At 51.8% G+C, this 23,614-nt stretch overlaps 2 protein-coding genes across 3 annotated transcripts in view; one reads left to right on the top strand and one right to left on the bottom strand.

Annotated features, from left to right (window-relative positions):
- EPS8L3 (EPS8 signaling adaptor L3) overlaps positions 1-10,861 on the top strand; it is a 29,620-nt gene extending 18,759 nt beyond the window's left edge. For both annotated transcript variants that reach the window (XM_084611536.1, XM_084611535.1), the window contains 8 exons: positions 299-447; positions 1,146-1,254; positions 2,276-2,310; positions 3,525-3,621; positions 5,476-5,595; positions 5,946-6,031; positions 6,737-6,869; positions 8,126-10,861. In XM_084611536.1, the coding sequence (XP_084467662.1) occupies positions 299-447; positions 1,146-1,254; positions 2,276-2,310; positions 3,525-3,621; positions 5,476-5,595; positions 5,946-6,031; positions 6,737-6,869; positions 8,126-8,143 (747 nt within the window). In that variant the 3' untranslated portion in view covers positions 8,144-10,861. The remainder of the gene's footprint in view (positions 1-298; positions 448-1,145; positions 1,255-2,275; positions 2,311-3,524; positions 3,622-5,475; positions 5,596-5,945; positions 6,032-6,736; positions 6,870-8,125) is intronic.
- A 4,164-nt stretch (positions 10,862-15,025) lies between these two features.
- On the bottom strand, positions 15,026-23,511 carry LOC311511003 (glutathione S-transferase Mu 1-like). Its single transcript, XM_084611210.1, has 8 exons — positions 23,339-23,511; positions 20,104-20,179; positions 18,228-18,292; positions 17,909-17,990; positions 17,707-17,807; positions 16,915-17,010; positions 16,722-16,832; positions 15,026-15,337 (listed from the first exon to the last, which is right to left on the bottom strand). The coding sequence occupies exons 1-8, from the start codon at positions 23,372-23,374 to the stop codon at positions 15,242-15,244; spliced, it is 663 nt and encodes a 220-aa protein (XP_084467336.1). The 5' UTR covers positions 23,375-23,511; the 3' UTR covers positions 15,026-15,241.
- Between the last annotated feature and the right edge of the window lie 103 nt (positions 23,512-23,614).

Genomic DNA, 23,614 nt, shown 5'->3' with positions numbered 1-23,614 from the left:
CCGCCCGCCACCCCCAAGGGCTGTGTGGATGGGCTCTGTTCATAGAGCACTTTGGAGCTCCGCTGCACAGTGATCGTGTGAATCGTTCTCCTGCACCCAGCGCTGTGCGCTTCAGAGTTGCAGATCCCCCTGCAAACATCTGACCACCAGTGACTTATCACCCCCAGCTGCACCCAAAGCTGGTGTGAGCAGGGCACCCTGACAACGCAGCTGCCCTCGGACATGACCGCCAGAGCGGGGAGGTACTGGGCTGACCTGACTTATCACTGTCATTCCTCCCCATCTGCCCAATATCCAGATTTTGTCCAACTGTCCCTGGCCCAGCCTGGCCTCCTCCATTGTTTCCCCTCTGCTGACCGAGGCAGCCATCGACCTGGTGGACGAGTCTTTGGAGAAAAAGGATTATGACACCTGGAAGAGTCTGGGCAAGGCTTGGCACACCACGAGGTGAGGAGAATCCCTCGGCCATCCAGGCTATTCCCTCTGCCAAGCCGGCAGGGCGTGGAGCAGCCGCTTGGAACGTGCACCGTCCGTTGCTGTTAATGGGGAGGATCTTAAGCCGGTGAATGTGGAAAGAACTTGAACTGGGATCCAGTGGAGCCATCTCCCCCTTTAGCGTTAATCCAGATTGTGGTTGCTGGTCTGAAGTCTACTCTTTAGCCCCAGGCAGCAGCTTCCCCGCATTACCCAGCCCTGTCTGGATCTGAGAGGAGATCTCGAGCCCCATTGGGCTGAGATGGGGAGAGAAGCTGTGCTGAGGGCTTCTGTGTCAGCTCCTCCCAGACGGACATCAGACACCCAGGAATGCTGTCTGTCTCGCTTCCAGCCCGAGCCGGATCCGAACCAGCAGCCTCCACTGGGGTTGTAAGAGACTGTTCTCCCCTTACCAAGTCACTGAGCTTTCCATCGTCCCCTCCACCCCCACATGTACCTTCCCGCAGGGCTATGACTGGTACCTCCCTTCCCAGCCTGAGCCCCTTGACCTGTTCTTTGCTCGCTGCAGCCATTGCTTGTTGTCAGAGCTATGGATCCCCCTTCGAGTCGCTTCTACCCACCCTGTGCAGCTGCCGGTGGTTAGAGAGACGTGTTTATGGTCCTGTCTGGAGACCAGCATTGCAAAGTCTTCTCTTTCTTCCCCACCCCAGGGCAGAGTACCCAGACAGACAGTTCATCCCTCCCTACATCCCCATCTTCTCAGATGGGTGGGTGCCCCCCCTGCCGACCCAGAGGGCGACTGCCACTCATGTGGAGAGGGTGAGTCTTGACTGCCAGTCTGTTCGTGGCGGCACAAATTAAAATTTGAGCTGGGTGGCTGAGGGGCGCACTTTAAATACTGTCTTCCCAAAGCTGCTGCTCCCTGATTATGATTGATTCCCCTCACATCACTAAGACCACTTTAAGCACTATCACTGGGAATGGGGAATAGCACAAGGGACATCTAATGGGCTCATCTCACAGAAGCAAAGCTAATGAGGCAGTTTGGCCCCAGACCCCTTGTAAGAGAGGGAGGGTTGTCTAGTGGTTAGAGCACTAGCCTGGGCCCTGGGAGACCCAGGTTCAAGCTTCTGCTCTGCCACTGACTGCCCATATGATCTTGGGCAAGTTACTTAGGCACAGAGGCTCAAAGGTATTCAGGTACTTAACTTCCATAGGTGTTAGGTGCCTAAATACCTTTGAGGACCTGAGTCTTCATTTTCCATCTGCAAAATGGGATAGTAGCACTGCTCGGTCTCACCATGGGAGTCTTAGGACAGCCTCATTAATGGGCATCAGGCACTCAGATGTTATAGGGATGGGTGCCATAGACAGACATCGGAACTCCGAGTCCAGGGGAGGGGAAGATGATTTGCACTGCTGTAAGCCCATCCTTCCCTTGAAACACTGAACAGTTGGTTGTAGCCAGGCCGTGACTTGGCCCTTTGTGCAATCTGGGAAAGGATTACGTCCCCTACCAGGGGATTTAGTGCATGCAGACTTTGCTGTGTGTGGACTGCTTCCTCCTGCCTCCCCCAGGGTCTAGCAGTGATAAAAGCCCTACCATTGCTAACAGGTGAGGGAGATTCTTCTGTAACTTGGAAAGACAGGCTTATGTTTGCAGAGCAGAAGCTGCTGGGGTCACACGTGCTGCGTCGCCTCTCCAGGGTGTCTCTCTGGCTCTGGGGGTTATCACCCGTCTGTTCAGTGGGAGCCATGAAGGGCTCTTGTGCCACCCTCAGCTTCCCTGGAATGCCCCCCTCGGATGTAACTAAAGCATGTTTGTCTTCTCTCCATGCAGCAGCCCCTGGGAAGCCAGAACCATGCCACGTCCAGGTACGTGCTCCTGTCTCCAGGCTGGCCTGGCTTCCTACTGGGGTTCTGAGAAATGTCCCAATGCGCTGTATGCAGGGAGGCCCCTTGGACTTCAGTGTGCATGAATGAACATGGGCAGCACAGGGTCCGTGGCTATGAGGGGCAAATAACTCCTGCTCAGAACTTGCTGGGATCCCCTCTTGAGACCGCACGTGCTCAACACAGTCCCTGTTCCCCAAATCCTACACACGCTACACACATACTCCCACTGCTGTTGCTACACACACAAGGTTCTTTCTGACCTACCAGCAGAAGAATCTGCCACAGCTGACTGGTTTCAGCCTGCCAGCAGAGCCGGGCTTCCATTCTGGGATGTCTCTGAGCCCGTGGGTGGGGGCAAGGGCAGCTCATTACAAAGGGGCCCTGTTGTCAGCCCTGCTGGCACAGGCTGCAGTGATGCCAGGGAGAGAAACCCAAGGTGGGGGCTTTGGCCACCATTGGGTTCAGCAGTTCACACTGTGTCAGAAGTGGGGGAAGCATCCCTGGAACAAAAGGGGGTCTGTGTGAGACAGGAAGGTCAAACCCGCTGGAGACAGCAAATGAGTAGCTCATTTGGCTCCCTTGTCAAGTATCTTAATTGCTCACTGCATTATTGCCTCTGAAAGTGGGTCACCCTGTCCTGTCCCCCACATATGGTCTGAGAGCTCTCTCCATGCCAGCCTGCCACTCCTGACTGCTGTCTATGCCATCTCTGTGGGCACAGCCCCTCCCAAGCCCCTGCTGTTCACCTTTGGGCCACCTGGCCCCAGCCGGTTGCTCTTTCCCCTTGAGTGTGTCAGGGTAGCCGAGTGGCTCTGTTCTCCCAACAGTAACAGACTATGGGCCTGACCCTGCAAGGCGCTGAGCACTTCCTGGGGGCGGGTGGGGGCAGCACCCGCAACTCCCATGGCGAGAGTGACGAGAGCTGAGGGTGCTCAGCGCCCTTCAGGATCAGGCCCTCTCGCTGTGTCTAGACAAAAATCCTATGGGACTAGACCTGCTCTTGGTGACTGGAGTAGTACTGAAATCAACAGTTACCTGCCCTGCAGAGCTTTGTGAGAGAGGTCAGGATGGGGTTCTCTTTTTGTAAGCAGCAGCTGGATCTCTTAGCTGGGTCCCTAGGGATCTAGGACTGAGATGGTCACAGATCTCCATTCTCCTGGGCTCTAACTCCATACATGGTCTCCTCCTTCCAGAGCTCCTTCTAGTCCCCCGCAGCTCATGCAAGCCATGTACGAATTCCAGGCCAGGAACAACAAGGAGCTGACTGTCATGAAAGGGGAATTGCTGGAGGTAAGGCAGGAACTGTCCTATGAAGCCAGGGAATTGTTCACAGTCTCTGCTAGGCGATCTCAGCACCAAAACTTAGATACCTTTGGGAGGAAACTGGGTCTCCATTCTCTCTATAAAGCACAGTGCATTCCTCTGGGACTATTTACAGATATAGAGGGAGGGCGGCTACTAGGGACTGGTGGATCAAGGTGAATGGAGATTGGACAACAGGCAGAGAGGGCTAAAAGCACCAAGGCACAGAAGGACCTTTGATTGCTGACTATGGCTAAATGCCACCAGCCCAGAGGCTGCACAGTGATCAAAGCACAGCAGTGGCATATGGCTGGGAACAAGGACTAAATATCATGCACAGGATCGGCCTGTGGGGGGTTGCTTCTACCGACGGTACTGTGCCCAGTAGAAGAGTTGGGTTTTCAGACATCTACTAAAATGAAGCCCGCTAATAATGCCCATACTGTAATGATGCATGCTCAGGTCTCACGAGAGTGGAAGTTAGATGTCACAGATTTTGGGAAGGTAGGCAGGGGATAGGAAGGAAATGTCGCCCCCTCGCTGGGCACGTCTGGCTAGATGCAATCTTGGGGGAGGCTCTTTGTTTTCATCTGGAAACAGAACACTGGACTTGATGGCTGTGACGAAGTGGGACTGTTCTTAATGTTTCCTCTGAATAGTGTGGGGGTGCCTCAGTTTCCCCTATGCAGTTCTTAAGTATCTAGGTGGGGGGATAAGGGTGTATGATCATTGCAGAGCCCTAGAGGGCAGGTGTGTGCAGGGGTCGGGACATAGAGAATGGCCGACACCCTGTTTCCTGGCAACTGATGGCCTGGGCCTTCCCCCCTGCAAGGTGAGAGCTAAAGGGTTGGAGAACAAAGGAATCAGGTGACCTCCTGGCCCGGGAAAGGGACAAAGCCCAGAGGAGGAGGGGCTGGAGGGTGAGTCAGTTTGGGGCGGGCCGGGGACGAGAAGTGACGTGCAGATGTGGTTGTCTGGCTCACTGCCCCCCAAAATGGACCCAGCTGAGGGGTCCTGTTCTCTGCACCTGCAAGCTCTGTGTTAGACCATGTTCCTGTCGTCTAATAAACCTCTGTTTTACTGGCTGGCTGAGAGTCATGTCTGACTGCGAAGTTGGGGTGCAGGACCCTCTGGCTTCCCTAGGAGCCCGCCTGAGTGGACGCGCTGTGGGAAGCGCACGGAGGGGCAGAGGATGCTGAATGCTCCGAGGTCAGACCCAGGAAGGTGGAAGCTGTGTGAGCCGTGTGTCCTGCAGACAGGCTGCTCCCAGAAAGGCGACTGCCCCAGAGTCCTGACTGGCTTCATGGGGAGCAGTTCCAGAGCCCAGGGACTCCATGACAATGGCCCAGTAGTGTGACACATTACAGCAGGGACTAGACACTGTGCACAATTCTCTGGGCTGGGCTACGAAGGAGGTCAGACGATGGTGAGAGGGGGCCTTTCTGGCCTTCGGATTGATGGATCTATATAGCACACAGTGTCATGTGTGGGACGATAGCACTGCATTACACAGCAGGCACCTGGAGTCGTCTCCCCAGGAACCCAGTCCAATCAGTCCAGAATCTTGTGTGATATTTATTTAATTTGATCCTCAGCTGGTGTCAGCCAGGAATCAGGGGGTGACCCTCTCTGGCCTGTGCTCTGCAGGAGATCAGATTGGGTGATCAGAATGGTCCTGTCTGGCCTTAGTCTCTAGGACTCTAATTGCCAAGAGATGCCCTAGACAGTCCCCGTGCCATGAGGGTGATCCCCTGCTCTGGTAGCCAGAGTGATGGCTTTCACACATTTCACCTCCTCAGCTTCTGGGGGCGGATTTGAATTATGCTGTGTCCTTTGGCTCAGATTCTAGACCAGCGGAAGAAGTGGTGGCTTGCTAGAAACAGAGCAGGTGAGAGGGGCTATATCCCGAACAACATCGTGGGGCCAGTGGATCAGAAGCCTGCAGAGAACAGCATGAACCAAGTAGGTCACCCTGTTCCACTCCAAGATGCAGCAACGCACTGACCTGGCTGGGCCTTTGCCCCCCCTGAGCTGGGGATGGGGTTATGGGAACTAGCTTGCTCTCAGTTCAGCGCATGCCGGCTGTAGAATAAAGGTTTACTGATCTCATCCCCTGCACTGAGCTAACGGCTCCTGATCTCCCAGACACCAGCTCTGAGATGAAAGCTTGTCCCCTGCAGGCAGTGGCTTGCGGGGTGGCTGGGAGGGGGAAGAGGGAAGTGTTCCCTTGTCTGTTTTGGGGGATCGGTGGTTTGATTAGCGCTCTCATTTGCCGTGAGACGCCTCAGTCCCCTCCTCTCTTTTGGATCTAGGCGCCAAGCAGCTCCCCTGGTCTCCAGCAGAAGTCCACGCCGGCGGAGGTGACGGCCTGGCTGAGGAACATGGGCTTCTCCAAGATGTAGGTCACCTCAGTCGTTAACCCTGGAAACTGGCCTCTCTCTGAGAAAGGCCCTTCCCTGCCATCACCCCCTGGTCTCCCTGAGTCACATCGGCCCAATCCTGAAGCCCTGGGGGCTGATCCTGTGCCCATGGACTACAATGGCACAGAATTGGTAAAGCCACCGTTGGGCAGTTTGGAGTTAGGCCCAGAGCTGTGTGGGTCAAGGACACTGATACCTAGCCAGGGCGGGGGGGGGGGAGGAGGAACAAACCCCCCCCCCCTTCCAACCCAGGGGAAGGAAGCACGATCAAAGAAAATATTCTCTTCTTATGCCCTAGAAGGGGCAGGTGGCCACTCCCAGGCATGAAACTGACTAGTGCCTCTTGCCCCAATGAGTGCTTCCCTGTGGTCCTGGTACCAGCTCGCCACATCTTGGATCGTACATTTCAGCAAACGCCCCCTCCCCCCACACCGTCAATCTGCATCTCCCCTGGTGCAGATCTGCCTGTGTCCAGCTCCAGCTGCTGCTAAAACAGAGACCGCGCCCACCAGGCCAGTCTCCCCTGCTGATGGTCTGACTGGGGAGCAGATGCCATTTCTTCAGTCCATGGTTTTTCTTTGCAATCCCGCCCTTCACCAGGGAGCTGATCTCCAGGGGTTACTTCCCCTGAGCACCCATTGACCCCTCCCTCACCATCTGTCTGTCTGTCTGTCTCCCCGCAGCACCGTGAAGTGCCTTGGCGTGCTCAGTGGCAACCAGCTGCTGGGGATGAGCCAGGAGGACATGAAAACTGTCTGCCCGGAAGAGGGGAGACGTGTCTTCTTCAAGCTCTCTGCTGTTAAATCGTCCCTGGGGGTGAGTCTGCTACAGGCTTGCTAGATACATAGCCAGCATCCCAGGGCCCTGCCTGGGCCATCACTGAACACTCTGTAGGGGTCTCCCCAAACATACAGAGGGCTAGTGTGCGGGGGAGAGATGAGCATAGGGGGGCCTAGCTCAGGTATTCATATCTGACTTATGGGAAGGCCACAGTCTTCCAAGGTTGGGTGCTTTGGGGTTCCTTTTGAGACCCTTCAGCCCAGATCATAGAATCATAGAAGGTTAGGGTTGGAAGGGACCTCAGGAGGTCATCTAGTCCAACCCCCTGCTTGAAGCAGGACCAATCCCCAATTTTTGCCCCAGATCCCTAAATGGCCCCCTCAAGGATTGAACTCACAACCCTGGGTTTAGCAGGCCAATGCTCAAACCACTGAGCTATCCCTCCCCCCCAAAGGTACTTATTGCCCAGATCCACAAAGGTACTTATTGCCCAGTTTTAGGCACCACTGCACTTTACAAAACCCTGCTTGGCAGCCACCGAACCCCATAGGCACCTAAACTCAGAGCCTAAATTTTTGCTGTAAAAGTTCCCTAGGCCTTTAAGTTTCTGCCTCTGGGCATATGCACTGGTGTCTCCCTCTAAGCTCTGGCCTAGCTCCTGCCTGCACCCCGGTGCCATCTGCAGACCCGGGGAAGGCAGGCAGAGGAGTACCTAGCATAGGGGGCGGTGAGGATACTCTAAGGAGTGCGAGGTGCTTAGAGTCTCTGCTGCTAGGGGCTAGGGAAGTACCAGAGCTAGCTGCCTGAAAGCTACTGAAGATCAGCAGCATGGAACTGAGCAAAAATGTTCAAACACTATTTGTCAGAAAAGGGCTTTTCAAACCCCTGAACAAGTTTCCATTTAGAAAATTAATTTTGATAAACTAGAAAAAAAACGAGCAGCTTTTCCAGTTGTTTGAAATGGGGGAGGGGGAAATCCAGTGGTAAAATGCAGTTGGTGGGGGGGACGGAAAACCAAAAAAAGAGACAAAACTGGGGAGCGGGGTGAAGGAAGTTTCCCAAAATGTGCAGGGGAGGAGAGGGGCACATCCGTGAAAGGTTCCCCCTGAAAACTGGAGAGTAGCACCGACTGACCTTTTCTTCCCACTCTGCTAGCTCTGCGGGGACCAGTCCCGCTGCGCGGAGCGCTAGCCTGGCCCCTGGGCTCCGCAGGGCACAGCCTGAGGCCCAAGGTTTGTCCATCCAGCCGCCTCTGGAACCTCAGCACCCTGCACTTCTCTTCCTTGTTGCAGATTGGCCCTCATGATTAGCTGGCTCCCTTCCACACCATCTCCGATCTGGCAGAAGCAGCACAGGGACCAGAGACTGAACAGTGGGACAGCAGGTCTCTCCCAGCATTAGCCCTCCTGCTCTTCTGGGAGTCTTCTGAGTCTCTTCCCCTGCCTCTTGTGCCCAGTGCAGAGAGTGGGTGCAGTGATCCCCGAAAGCCATGTGTCACCTACTTGTCATGGACTGTTTTTGTTCAGTGTTTGTACAGCACCTCACACAGAGGGGTCCTGGTCCATGACTGGGGCTCCTAGATACTCCTGCACTACAAATCATGCTATTTATTCTTAGAGCTACATACGCTCCAACTAAGCATGGACTTCAGCAGTCTGGTCAAAGGCAGATAAGTTTAGCTCCCCAACAGGCTTTGTCCGATTCTCCCAGTTGTACAGCATCTGCACTAGAGTTTAAATCATATCACCCCAGAAGATACACCCCCTAGCATGCTTGGCTTTCTTTCCCTACTATTCTTCCTTTGCAAGTCTCACGTAGAAAGTTTTTCTTGTAGGTGCAATAAGATCAAGCCTGCAGAGCCAAGATGCTCCCCAAAAGCATGTACTGTTCTCCCAGGTTCTTCTAGCCAGGAGCAATGTAAGCAGTTATTAGGTAAAGGTTGTTTAATGGTCTGTAAAGAAAGTTCTTGACTACAAATAAAGTGATTGAATCAACAGCTCTTTCCTAGCCCCTTTTAGGAGCTGACTTTGGAAGAGTCTTGGGACTAGGGGACAGCCTCTTACCCTCCCTCTTCCACGGACACTGGGGATGGTAAAATGGTTTTGATGCAGTGGAGATTACGATGAGGAAGGGGAGATGGGCATGTGTGCGTCAAGTTGTTTGGCACCCATCAAGCTGAACATTTCAGTTTGGGGAAAATTCACAACCTAGTGAAGTGACTGACACTGAGCTAGCCACTAAAGAACTGGGTTATGAACTGCACAGAACCAGAAGTCCTCAAGCCTTGAGTAGCTTACGCTCTACATTGTATGTGAAGCACTTTGTATTGGATGAGTGACCTCCCTCCCCGTTGGCTCTGTGTGTATGGTGGCTGGTGGACAGCAGCCTCTTTAAAGAGGGCATTTGTCTGTGCAACCTTAATCCATGCAGCTACTTAGGGTATGTCTACACTATGAAATTAGGTTGAATTTATAGAAGTCGTTTTTTTAGAAATCGTTTTTATATAGTCAATTGTGTGTCCCCACACAAAATGCTCTAAGTGCATTAACTTGGTTGAGTGCTTCCACAGGACCGAGGTTAGCGTTGACTTCTGGAGCATTGCATTGTGGGTAGCTATCCCACAGTTCCCGCAGTCTCCGCTGCCCATTGGTGCTAATGGGGCAGGTTCATGTGGTGGAACGCTGATTCTGTGCCTGGGAAACAAGCACAGACTGGTGGGACCGCATAATGTTGTAGGTCTGGGACGATTCCCAGTGGCTGCAAAACTTTCACATGTGTAAGGGCACTTTCATGGAACTTTGTGACTTGCTTTCCCCTGCCCTGAAGCACCAGAATACCAAGATGAGAGCAGCCCTCACAGTTGAGAAGCGAGTAGCGATAGCCCTGTGGAAGCTTGCAATGCCAAACAGCTACCTGGTCAGTCAGGAATCAGTTTGGAGTGGGCAAATCAACTGTGGGGCTGCTGTGATGCAAGTAGCCCATGCAATCAAAGATCTGCTGCTATCAAGGGTAGTGACCCTGGGAAATGTGCAGGTCACAGTGGATGGCTTTGCTGCAATGGGATTCCCTAACCGTGGTGGGGCCATAGATAGAACCCATATCCCTGTCTTGGCACCGGAGCACCAAGCTGGCGAGTACATAAACCGCAAGGGGTACTTTCCAGTAGTGCTGCAGGCTCTGGTGGAGCACCAGGGACGTTTCACCAACATCAACGTGGGATGGCCGGGAAAGGTGCATGACGCTCAGGGCTTGAGGAACTCTGGTCTGTTTCAAAAGCTGCAGCAAGGGACTTTCTTCCCAGACCAGAAAATAACCATTGGGGATGTTGAAATGCCTATAGTTCCCCTTAGGGACCCAGCCTACCCCTTAATGCCATGGCTCATGAAGCCGTACACAGGCAGCCTGGACAGTAGTCAGGAGCTGTTCAACTACAGGCCTAGCAAGTGCAGATTGGTGGTAGAATGTGCATTTGGATGTTTAAAAGCACGCTGGCACAGTTTACTGACTCGCTTAGACCTCAGCGAAACCAATATTCCCACTGTTATTACTGCTTGCTGTGCGCTCCACAATATCCACACCTAGGGAGGTGGTGGAATCTCCTTCCTTAGAAGTTTTTAAGGTCAGGCTTGACAAAGCCCTGGCTGGGAAGATTTAATTGGGGGTGGGTCCTGCTTTTGAGCAGGGGGTTGGACTAGATGACCTCCTGAGATTTCTTCCAACCCTGATATTCTATGATCTGTGAGAGTAAGGGGGAGATGTTTATGGCGGGGTGGGAGGTTGAGGCAAATCGCCTGGCCACTAGTTACGTGCAGCCAGACACGAGGGTGGTTAGAGGGCACAGTGCACATCAGAGAAGCTTTGAAAACCAGTTTCATGACTGGCCAGGCTACGGTGTGAAAGTTCAGTTTGTTTCTCCTTGATTAACCCCCCCGCCCCTTGGTTCACTCTACTTCCCTGTAAGCTAGCCACCCTCCCCTCCCCCCTTCGATCACCGCTTGCAGAGGCAATAAAGTCATTGTTGCTTCACATTCATGCATCCTTTATTAATTCATCACACAAATAGGGGGATAACTGCCAAGGTAGCCAGGGAGGGGTGGTGAAGGAGGGAAGCACCGGGTGGGGTGGTGGAGGAGAGAAGGACAAGGCCACACAGCACTTTAAAAACTTATTGAATGCCAGCCTTCTCTTGCTTAGGCAATCCTCTGGGGTGGAGTGGCTGGGTGGTCGGCAGCCCCCCCCCCACTGCATTCTTGGGCATCTGGGTGAGGAGGCTATGGAACTTGGGGAGGAGGGTGGTTGGTTACACAGGGGCTGTACAAGCGGTCTGTGCTCTAGCTGCCTTTCCTGCAGCTCAACCATACACTGGAGCATATTAGTTTGATCCTCCAGCAGCCTCAGCATTGAATCCTGCCTCCTCTCATCACACTGCAGCTGCCTATCATCTTCAGCCCACCACCTCTCCTCTCGTTCATTTTGTGCTTTCCTGCACTCTGACGTCTGCCTCCATGCATTCCTCTGTGCTCAGTATGGGAGGACAGCATGAGGTCAGAGAATATTTCATCACGAGTGCGGTTTTTTTGCCTTCTAATCTTTGCTAGCCTCTGGGAAGGAGAAGATCCTGTGATCCTTGAAACACATGCAGCTGGTGGAGAAAAAAAAAGGGACAGTGGTATTTAAAAAGACATTTTATAGAACAATGGGTACACTTTCACAGTAAACCTGGCTGTTAACATTACATACATAGCACATGTGCTTTCGTTCCAAGGTCACATTTTGCCTCCCCACACCACATGGCTAACCCCTCCCACCACTGCGTGGCTAACAGCGGTGAACATTTCTGTTCAGCCACAGGCAAACAGCCCAGAAGGAACAGGCACCTCTGAATGTCCCCTTAAGCAAAGCACCCTATTTCAACCAGGTGACCATGAATGATATCACTCTCCTGAGGATAGAGAGATAAAGAATGGATGTTGTTTGAACGCCAGCAAACATACACTGCAATGCTTTGTTCTGCAATGATTCCTGACTACGTGGAACTGGCCTGGCATGGTAAAAAGTGTCCTACCATCGTGGACGGAATAAGGCTGCCCTCCCCAGAAACCTTTTGCAAAGGCTTTGGGAGTACTCCATGAAGCTCTCCTGGATGATGTCCGCTCCATCCCCAGACATGTTAACAGACTTTTCCAGTAGCTGTACTGGCCGTGAATGCCAGGGCAAATTAATCATTAAACATGCTTGCTTTTAAACCATGTATACTATTTAAAAAGGTACACTCACCAGAGGTCCCTTTTCTGCCTGGCAGGTCTGGGAGGCAGTCTTGGGTGGGTTCGAGGGGTACTGGCTCCAGGTCCAGGATGAGAAACAGTTCCTGGCTGTCCGGAAAACTGGTTTCTCTGCTTGCTTGCTGTGAGCTATCATCTTCCTCGTCCCCAAAACCTGCTTCCATGTTGCCTCCCCCTCCATTGACAGAGTAAAAGCACATGGCTGGGGTAGTGGTGGCTGAACCCCCTAAAATGGCATGCAGTTCATCATAGAAGCGGCATGTTTGGGGCTTTGACCTGGAGTGGCCGTTTGCCTCTCTGGTAGGCTTCCCTCAGCTCCTTAAGTTTCATGCAGCACTGCTTTGGGTCCCTGTTATGGCCTCTGTCCTTCATGCCCTGGGAGATTTTGACAAATGTTTTGGCATTTCGAAAACTGGAACATAGTTCTGATAGCACGGATTCCTCTCCCCATACAGCGATCAGATCCTGTACCTCCCATTGGGTCCATGCTGGACCTCTTTTGCAATTCTGGGACTCCATCATGGTCACCTCTGCTGATGAACTCCGCACTCACCTGCAGCTTGCCATGCTGGCCAAACAGGAAATGAGATTCAAAAGTTCACGGGCCTTTTCCTGTCTACCTGGACAAAGCATCTGAGTTGAGAGTGCTGTCCAGAGTGGTCACAATGGAGCACTCTGGGTTAGCTCCCGGAGGCCAATACCATCGAATTGCATCCACATTACCCAAAAGTCGACCCAGCAAGGCCAATTTCAGTGCTAATCCCCTTGTCGGGGGTGGAGTAAAGAAATCGATTTTAAGAGCCCTTTAAGTTGAAAAAAATGGCTGTGTCATGTGGACGGGTGCAGGGTTAAATCGATCTAATGCTGCTAAATTCAACCTCAACTCCTAGTGTAGACCAGGGCTTAGAGCCTTGATGCAAAACAAGGCCATGCCCAATGCCTTATCTCTGGCTGCTTGTTAAGCCAGTTGCATGATTCTAGAGAATTAGGGTGAAGCTATGTAATCAGGCCACTTGATGTTTCCTAGACAGGGTGGATAAAAATCAATGATTAAAAAAACCTTTTGATTTAAATCAGCTTTTTTTTGATAAAATGCTTTTTTTTGAGGGGGAGGGGGCGGAAACTATCTCAAGATAGTATTAACTAAGATACATTAGAGTTCATATCTCATCATGGAAGAGGGATTATAAATTCTAATTCTAGAGTATGAGACAATATATTCATGTAATGTTTAAGAAGAGTTTTGTAAATGAGTTCCAATAGATCGTGGATTAGAGACCCAATTTTATGGGGTTCCAGGAGCTTCTGTATAGAAAGATTAACCTAAATCATTTATCAACCCAATGGGACTCAGTGCTCAGTCTAGAAGATACCATCAGAGATGCTTAGTTTTGCAGTTCTCAAACTGGATTTGTGTCTCCAGAGGTAACATGCTTTTTAACAGCAAAAATGTTTTTAAATAGAGAGGTGAGAAATAACAGACCTCAACTCTATTTGTCCCTCTGCAAATTTGTGTACAAAGAGTCAGTCCTTTACCTATCTCTAAAAGGTGCAAAGTTTCAAAAAGTTCAATGAATAGAAGATTGTTGGGGGCAGAATAGATCTGGACAAGGAGAAGAAGTCTGGATATAAATGTGAGAAGCGAGGGACTTATGCTTGTTTTGTTAAATTATATATCTGCTGTTGAAGAAAAAATCCAGAATACTTAATGTTGTTTTAGTTAAATAAAACAATTTAAATGTCTGGTGATGTTCTCCTCCTAATACAGCATGGCAAGAAAATCCTCCAAATATTAATAATTAACCTGTTGAATTGGAGATATTTATGAAGTCATTGGGAGGTGAACTATCTGCTTCAATTACTTTTGGTAAAGGAAATAACCAAACAATCGTTCGTTTTCTGACCCAGTATAGCTGTAAAAAACTAATCTGAAAAGTTTTCAAAATAAATTACTGTTTAAAAATGTAAACATTTTTACCTTCTAAAAATGAAACCACAAGTCAGATTGTAGAAGAATATGTATGAAGGTTATAACCACCAACAAGAATGCACTTATGTAGAAAACCATGATTAAATCAAGCCTTCCTGACTAGTGGTTTAAATCAAATCCACCCTGTTCCTAGACCAGTTCATCTACACCCAGGCTAGACATAGCTTCCCTTCTTCCAGAACATTAAAGCAGATCTAGATCACTGGGGCCTTGACAACCTGTTTACTATGTAGTATTAAGTCTTTCACCAACAGCTGGACTTTCCCAAACCCCCAGTTTACTAAAGCTACCTAATGCTATTTAAACTAAGTATCTGCAGAGGAATTGATGGGGCACAGGAAACCTCCCCTGCAAGTTCAGATGATGCTGGTCCTTGAGTTGCCAGAGCCATGGCAACCCAGCCTGCGGCATCACTCCCCCACATAACCTCTAAGGCCAGGGACATCAGGGTAGAGTACCGCAGGAAAGTGGTTGGTTGCCAGGAGACAAGGCTTTTAAGCACCAACAAGGATGGAATGGGAAACAGGCCAGAGCCTCTTCCCTTGGAGAGGATCTACAGTAACAGCAGCCCCCTAAATCCACTAAGCAACACGGATCAGCACCAAATGAGTCTCAGGCGGTTAGCTTGGTTCAGACACCTCTCGGCCTAAAGTTCACCCTTGCCACCCAGGCAGGTGTATCACCAACACAATTCTCCCATGAGCAGGGGTTGGAGGAAATGGGGTCGTGTTCCACCTCTGCCACTCCACTGACAACTGCAGAAGCATAAAAGCCAAGGCAGAATTTGGTCTTAATGCCCTGTAGGAGACGTGATGGGGTGCTGGGTACGTGGCTATTCCCAGCTGTGTTAACTGAACAGACACGGGGAAGAGGCTGGTTTCCTCCCAGGGAGGCTACAGCAGTTCAGCAAGAGGGAGCCATTGTGCAATTACTAAACATTTTATTGGCTGGGCGTTTCAGAGTAGGGTTACTACACACGTTTAGAGATGGTTCTACTGAGAGCAATTCACTAAAGCTGCCACTTAACAGAGTCAACCGTTCACCCCCTCACAACATCCGATCTGAGGGAGTCCATACACAAACAGCAAGTGGGGGCTCTGGATTATTCCTCTCCAGCCCCTCCCCTCCACACAAATCTACTTCTTCTGGTTGCTCCATTTGGCCATCCTGTTGTTGATGGGAGTCTTCATGAAGCGGCTAGAGCTCATATAGACTGCAATCTTCTCCAGGGCCTGGGGGGGAGGAGAGAGCAGAGGAAGAGCCCTGAGCAGAGGGAAGACACAGTCTGCTTCCCAGACCACCTCACAACACAGCCTCAACCCCCTGAAACATGAACATGAAGCCTAAGCCTCTTCTGGGCCACACCAAAGGAGGTTCCCTTTGCCCCCGGGTCAGGAGTCTGATCAGTGTTATGTCTAGCAAGCCTCTGAGGAACCAGTTATACCTGATGGCATGGTTGGACATTTTCTGCCCTACTCCCTTTGTGCTGCTCAAGGAGTGACCACACGCCTAACTAGATAGGGTTTCCTCCAGCACTGAAGAGTGGTGAACCTCTGAGTGCAAAGTTGGCTCCTGTACTTCCCCCCTACAGTCCCCAGGGCAGGAGTGGCCAGAGCACGTCCTCTGTTTTAAGATAACCTTTTAGGGACTATTGCCTCCTGCCACAGGTTAGAGAAGCCCCAGTGCTGCTCTCTGCTCTGGCCAGGCCAAAGGTAGGAATCCATAACCAGCTCCTGGATACTGCCTTGTACCTTGGCAGGCTGGAGGCTGGCCCATTGCTCCTGATCCACATACGAGGACTCTCTTGCTTCACCAAAGCTATGGCTGAAGTCAGGCAGGAATAATACAGCAAACTACTAATGGCAGGTATGGACTTTCTGTCCCAGCGCCTATTTCCCCCTGGAGCCAGTGCCTGCCACTTCAGCCATTTCTAGAGCAGCTCATGACCAACAACCTACGGAGCAAGGGCTAAGCAGAACAGGAGCAAGTGCGCTTTGGGAATCCCACGAGACATTGCTTAGGAGAGCTCACAGGGTAGGAGTGTCCTGTCCCAGCTTGCCAGTGCCACCTGAAGAGTGTCTGCCAAGATCACCAAGCAAGCAGGGCACCAAGAAGTGGCTACCTCTCCATTAGAGAAGGAGGTAGCCAGTCCTCAGAGGCCAGCAGAGAGGCCAGCAGATACATGGCCAAGGAGAGAGACTCCCTTTCTCTCAGAGGAAGGCCTCAGAGTCAGGGCTGAAGCACATCTATAGAGCACTGGGGAGGGGGAGAAACCTGTGTGGCTACAGAGCAGAGGGGACTTCACTCTCTCCAGAGTTGTCAGACTGCCCCTCTCTGGCACCAATAGAGCAGACATCTCGATTACCACCAGAAGCACTAACAAGTACTTGATAGCAATAACTCCGGCAGCTGCTGTATCTGTTAGAGAATGAACTCTTTGCCTGTTGCTAGAAGCTTGGGAGGCCAAGTTCTCTGCAAAGGAGTTAATGTTTGCAGCTGGAATGGAGAAACTGGTCACACCAAGCGGAATGGGTCACAGCCCCATGCCCCCGCGGCAAGCTGGGCGTTCCCTGGGTAACCAGAGTCGTGCATTACAGGAGTCAGGGCAAACCTCACCTCAAAGCGGTCTAGAAAATCCTTCAGGTTTTGGAACTGATCCAGGCACTTGGGCTCAAGCATGCGGTTCTGGTCCAGGACGTCGTACATGAGAAAGTCAACAAAAGTGATCTGGAGACAGAGAGACAGAGGTGATACAGGGCAGTAGAGTTTGTTCCCATGCCCCTCCCCCAATCACACCCCCACCATGTACCTTCTCCCCAGCAAACCACTTCCTCTTCCCCAGGAACTGGGAGAACAGCTTCAGCTTCCCGGGCAGCTGCTCCAAGTAGCCAGGCTTCAGTTTCTCCTGCAGAGAGGAAGAGGGAAAGATTTCAGAGACAGCTGTGGATTAGACCAAGGCAACCCTGTGCCCACCCAAGCTACAGTAAATTCTTCTAGTGGGAAGGGCACCTAGAGTTTGCCATTGTCATAATAGGAATCTAAGGCCCGGTCTACACTGGGGGGGGATCGACCTAAGATACGCAACTTCAGCTACGAGAATAGCGTAGCTGAAGTCGACGCATCTTAGGTCGACTTCCCTCGTGTCCTCCCAGCGCAGGGTCGACGGGCCGTCTCTCCCCCGTCGACTCTGCTTCCGCCTCTCGCCGCGGTGGAGTACAGGAGTCCACGGCAGAGCAATCAGGGATTGATTTATCGTGTCTACACTAGACGCGATAAATAGATCCCCGATAGATCGATCACTACCTGCCGATCCAACGGCTAGTGTAGACGTACCCTAAGGGTGAGCAGCATCAAGCTTCAGGGCAGGTCACCTGGGAGGGCCAGGAAGGAATCCTCCAGGTACAGCATTATGCAAGTGACAGAGACCATTATTCACTTTCCCTGAAGGATTAAGTATTGGACCAGAAAAAGAATACCAGCTAAAGGGACCCGATCTAGTAAGGAAAACCCTGTGGTGCCAATAGCATTGTGCTGGAGTGGGATTTGCGTGGCATCAACAGGGTCTTGTTGCAGCCCCCCAGGACACCATGGATGAACTCACAAAGTCGGGATTGTAGCAGATCATTACGAGGCTCATACGGAAATCCATAGCCTGGTTCTCCAGCATGTCCACTCGCAGCATCTCCTCCTCTGTCTCGCCACCTGTGAGACGAAACAAATGTCAGTGCTCACTGGCAGCTACCCAGCCAAATCCCAGCCCCTTGATCATTAGTGAGGTCCAGACCTCCCCCACTGATACTCACACAACTTGTGCTTGCGGGCAATGTACCGGAGGATGGCATTGCTCTGCGTAAGCTTGTTCTTGCCATCAATGAGGTAGGGCAGCTGGAAGGGCAGTCAGAGGCAGGGTTAGTAAGCAACCTCTTCCCACTTCTCCGGCTTCCACACTCCCCATCTGGACACACTCCCTGACTCTTCATTGCCTCCCTGCTACAGCTGCACAAGAACCCCACTGATACCCCGGCATTGGTCCCCACCCAGAATCCATCTTGATCAGTGAAATCCCCAAACCCACCACACCCCCAGGGTGCCTGCCCACCCACCCAGAGCAATTCTACATACATTTGGGAAATCCAGTCCCAGCTTCTCCTTCTCATTAATCCACTGGCTTTTGTCATAGTCTGGAGCTGGAAGGAGAACAGAAGGTCGATCACAGGCCACTGCCAAAATATCCACCTAATTCCTTCCCCTGGCATCTTAGGGCAGCATGCCACACACTTGTGGTGCAGATTCTTTGTGGTGCTGAGCAACATCAGCTCACTGAAGGTGGAGAACATACCAGGGGCTCAGCACTCCTGAAAGTCAGGTCCTAAGTCAAAGATGGCCTGAGCCTGAATCCTTCCAGGCCAGCTCTCTTCTAGCCACTTGCGGTTTAACCTGGTGTAGGTTAAACTGGTGCAAAAAGCTGCGTGGCTCCCCTTTACTTTGGTTTAAGTCAGGTATATTTCATTTTAGCATAACTATAAGCCTGGTCTGAACTGAAGTCAGAAGGTCTACATAGCCCTTTGCACCAGTTTAGCTAAGCCAGTTTAAAAAAATTGCACCCTAAGACAGATACAGTTTTCTTTAGAACAGGTGCACAGTTTCAGGACCTGTTGTAATTTGAACCGGCTGCCAATTAACTTGAGTCCACCCTGTTTATTATTTACAACTCTGTCAATAACTTAACTCAAAGTCCACTGTCAGCCAAACTCAACTTGCAGTGCATCCAAAAACTCTGGCCTGGATAACAAGCGTGGAACTACACCTGCTGGGAATACAGGTTAAAAGAGCCTACACCAGATAAGAGGAAATAAGCCTTCTCGGTTTCTAGAGGGCAATGTTGAGTACAAAACCTCACAGCCAATTGGGGCTTTATTTGGCAGATAAGAGCACTCATCCATGCACACTTACTGCCCCTAGCGTGAGATGGGGCAGCCCCATGAGCTCTCCACAACCCTATGCAACATGTTAGAGCACAATGCAGGGCATTCTCCATCTAGTTGGTTGTCCTCTGCGGTTTCAGCTTGGTAGAATGTGGAGACGAGTTAGAATTTGGCCAGGGCAAGAGGAGAACACGAAAGGTGTTTTCACACCAAGAGAAAGTGTTCTTACCACAAGTTAAAATCCTAGTGACGACAGACATGGCAGTTGTAGTTTTAACTCAACCTGTCGACCAATGGTAAAGACTAGAGGGGAGTCTGGTGTTTAAGTCTATTTGTTACTTTACATTAGGACGACAACTGCCTTAACTAGGAAGTGAAGGCAACTAGAGTTAGCCAACCCAGACAAACACTTTTTGCAGGGTGACATGCCCAAATCACTACTGGCACTCAGTGGAGCACTTGGGATTTGCTGAGAGCTAGGAGTAGGTGTTTGAGCAGAATGGTAAAACAGGACGCAGTCCTGAAATTAATGAATTAAGAGTCATCTCTAATGACCTAGCCACTAGGAAACACCAGGCTAGACATCAGAGGATTAGCAGCTCTACGCTGGCTCAGGCCTCATTGGTACATTGGTTAATCCAGCCCTGACTACATGGTTTGTCAGATACCAATCCAACAGCCAAGGACTGTGGGATCCACTCCCTACTTCCTTAGCGTAAACATTACCCCATCAAACACCAGGTCAGCATGTTGCAGCACACGACCCTCTGGAATGCATGGCACGCCACGGAAGGAGATTCATGCTAAGAATTTCTTGTGGGACCAGGAAGCCCCTTTACTCTCTGGAAACTCAGACTGCACAGAGCTGGGACTAGTCCAAGTCAGCCTGGCAAAAAGCCCTCAAAGCTACCAGCAGGCTCACTACAGCCTTTTGCCTAGGCAAGGGAAAGGGGTGCCTCTGTAGAGCCAGGAACAGAACTCCTACACAAACCAGCAATTCCTGGCCCCTTCGCCTGCTTTCCACTCAGTGAGCCAGGGGAGGGCTAGCTTTGCTCCCTGCCTGCAGCACTCACCTTCCCCACAGCTGTACATCTTGTCCTCATATGCTGTGCCCGTGTATTCCAGCAGCAGTCGGATGGAGTGAGCAAGCTGCAGGGAGAAGACCATGGCAACGTGAGAGCCTGCATGTATCCGTGTTAGAGCAGGGAGGTTCTGACCTCAGGGGTCCAGGAGTCAAGTTAGCCATCAGCTTTACCCAGAAGAGCCACAGGGGTGTGAATGCATGATTTCATATACTACAGTACTAGAGAGTCATACTGAGACAGTGTGACAGGAAACATCTCGTGACTATATTAGTCTCACAGCAAAATGACGGTGCAAGTATTAATTTATCGACTACAATCGGCTACCATAGCAGGAGCACCCTGATTGGTTAATAATTAAATCGGTGTTTTAATAATGTGCTGCAAAGAGCCACAGAAGACACGACAAAGAGTCACTGGCAGCCTGCAAGCCTGAGTCTGAGTCTTACTGGTCTAAAGTAATTAGACTAATAGAAGATTAGGGTTGGAAGAGGCCTGAAGAGGTCATCTAGGCCACCATCCCCACAGGCTCAGATCTGGCTCCCTGAGCTAGGGTCTCTGCAGCTTATAACATCCCACCACTTTCATCAAAGGAATCTCTTGGGGTTGAATTTCCAAGCTTTTTGGGGGGTGGGGTACAGGAGGCAAGGACCCATCACAGAGGGCAGCACTCATGTCACCCCTTGGTTTGTCTTTCAGGAGCCAGGTCACTGTGGTTGCAGCAACGAACGGGGAGCAGTGACTTCTCCTCTTTAACCTGTCAGTACCCTCCCTGGTGACAGTCACTACAGCTCTTGTCCTCAAGTGCCTTAGACACCTCTTAGCCCATACAAAAGGCAGGTCAGTCTCACACACCCTTTACAGAAAGGAAAACTGAGGCACAGATTAAGATCTAGTGTCTAAAGAATGGTCTCTAATTTTGGGTGCCCAACGGGCATCACCTGAAGACCAGACCCCAGCCGTCACAAATCGGGAACTCAAACAATGGGAAAAACCCTGCATGAAGCCAACATTCCTGCCTGAGGACATGTCGTCAGTGAGAGGAGCCAGATTAGAACTCAGCACCCTGAGCAGCACCCTGCCCGCAGAGACAGGCTGCTCCACATTCCTGTCAGCTGCCCAGAAACATTACACCAGTTCCACCAACACTGAAGAGGCTGCATAACTCGCGGAGCTGTAGTAAGATGAAGCCCTGAAACAGAAACCCTTGGTATCAGAGGCCCAGTGGGAGGCCTAAAGCCTGAGCTAAAGGAATGGTCAAGACTCTGCTGACATACAGCAAAGTTAAGCTGGGAGCCAGAGGCGGGCCCTGCTCACAGATGCTGGCAAGGAAAGGGCTGATGCTGCAAGAAGATACAGACCTAGAACGTCCTGGAGGCTAGATACCAGAACACTCTGATACTTGCACGTTCCACACACATAACAAGGAACAGGCCGACCCATCCTACAGACAGGGGCAAAAGGGTACTATGATGGATGGGGTTATTTTGTTCAAACCAACATGTACAAGGTGAGAGGCGGCACCTTGCTACGTAGAGGGGATGCACCTCAATACGTCAGGAATTATGTATAACTTGTTTGTACCTATGTATAAGATGCATCCCTGGGGCAGTGTCTTTGTCTGGCCTAGGGGGCAGTGGAGAGTCCCACCACTGACTGAGCCGGTCCACTGTCAGGGGGCACATATTCATAGTATGTCCTGTAGAGTCTACGGGGAACTATTACTGTGCTTTGTTTGACAATAAACCTGGCTAGGTGCCTTCGTACCTTATTGGAGTCTGTGGTCATTGGGGGTTCTCTCGGGGTCTGCTGGGTCAGCTATCTGCAGAGCCAGGGCAGCACACAGAGGGAACACACGCATGCAGCCAACTGTTATCAACACTGAACAGAGCAGAACACCACACCGGTGGTGTCTGACAACACAAGGCAGGCTCAAACAAGCCCAGGCAGAGCAGTTTGGTGCCCAGTGCCAACCAAGCCTCAAAACCTACCACCCCCAGCTGCACGCAGGGCTTGTACGTGTAACAGTTTTGCAATCCAGCCCTTCCCACATGGACACCGTGCAAGGCACGAGGGCTACAGCGCACGGCGCCACGTGCATGGGAGCAGGAGATGGCATGCTCAGGGGTAAGGCCGTTTCTGCCTTCCAGTGGCGTGGAACAGCTTGAGACCATCCCTGTTGTGAGCAGCCAGTTGTCCCCTTGGGGTGGGAAGGGAAATAGATAATGGCGCGAGATCTACCCAACCTCCAATCTTGAGTCAGGTGCTTTGGCCCTCTACTTGCCCCTTCCTCACTCTTCACTGTGGCGAGCGAACAGAGGCCACTTCCCCAACACCTGTCTCACTGCTCTGAAGCCGCCTATAGATCCCGAGAGACCCCTGGGCCAAAAGTGCGGGGCAACCTTATTTGGTTTTTCTGGGTGCTCATCTACAGAGACTCTTGCAAAAGCAGAGGGCTCTGTTGAAAGCCATGCAGGAAAGCAGTGGGGCCCACAGGCTGCGTTCGCTGCAAGGAGGGGCAGGCGGGCTTCAGGGCATAATTCACAAGCAGGGGCAGCATCAGCTCCATCAAGAGGGCCCAGCCAAATTCACAGCCCATTTTGGTCAATTTCACAGTGCTAGGATTTTTAAAAACTGCAAGTTTCATGATTCCAGCTGTTTAAATCTGAAATGTCACAATGTTGTAGGGGTCCTGATCCAACAAGGGGGGGGGGCAGTGGCCGTCACAAGGTTATGGGGGGGGGGTGGTACTACTTCTTCAGAGCTAGACAGCAGCCCAGAAGTAAGCATGGCACAGTAGGGCATGGCCACCCCTCGGTCTGCACCGCTGCTGGCAGGGGGCTGCCTTCAGAGCAGGGTGCCCAGCAAACAGCCCCCGCTCTCCGGCCACCCAGCTCTGCAGGCGGCTCAGAAGCAAGGGTGGCCATACCGTAACCCCTAAAGTTCCCTTGTGACCCCCCCTGCAACTCCCCATTGGGTCGGGGCCCCCAGGTTGAGACGCGCTGGTCTCCCAGCGAGATCTGTGGCGTGCAGGGGAACAGCAAGCGCACACAGTGACACGCTTTTCCTGGCGGTGAATTTGGCGGGGCCCCACGCAGAGACAGGACCCGGAGAGTCAGGCCCGGGGGGCCCATGGTTGCCCAGGGGAGGGAGAAGTGAAATCAGCAGCTTTTGCTAGACAGCCCCCCCGGAGCCGGAGCCTGGGCTGCGGCACGGACTGACTCACCCCGCGGATGTCCCAGTACCCGAGAACCGCCGGCATCCTGCGCTGCACTGCGCTGCCCTCCCTGGCGCTTCACGCTGCTGCGCCGGCGGCTGCACCTGGCAGAGAACCGCTCACACGGGCGCCGCGGCACGTTTAGAGCCTGCCCAGCAAGGGGCGCGGCTGCGGAGCAAAACCGAATTGGGCGGAAGGAGGGGGAGGGGTTTAAAGGGGACGCGCCGCCCGAATCGTTCTCGCCCGGCTTTTGTTTTACACGGGGCAGTACCTTTTTAAATGAAC

Source organism: Lepidochelys olivacea (genome assembly GCF_965140295.1).
Source record: "Lepidochelys olivacea isolate rLepOli2 genome assembly, chromosome: 21".
NCBI classification, from domain to species: domain Eukaryota; kingdom Metazoa; phylum Chordata; order Testudines; family Cheloniidae; genus Lepidochelys; species Lepidochelys olivacea.
The sequence above is the reverse complement of the archived record's forward strand: the minus strand, read 5'-3'. Positions and strand labels throughout refer to the sequence as shown.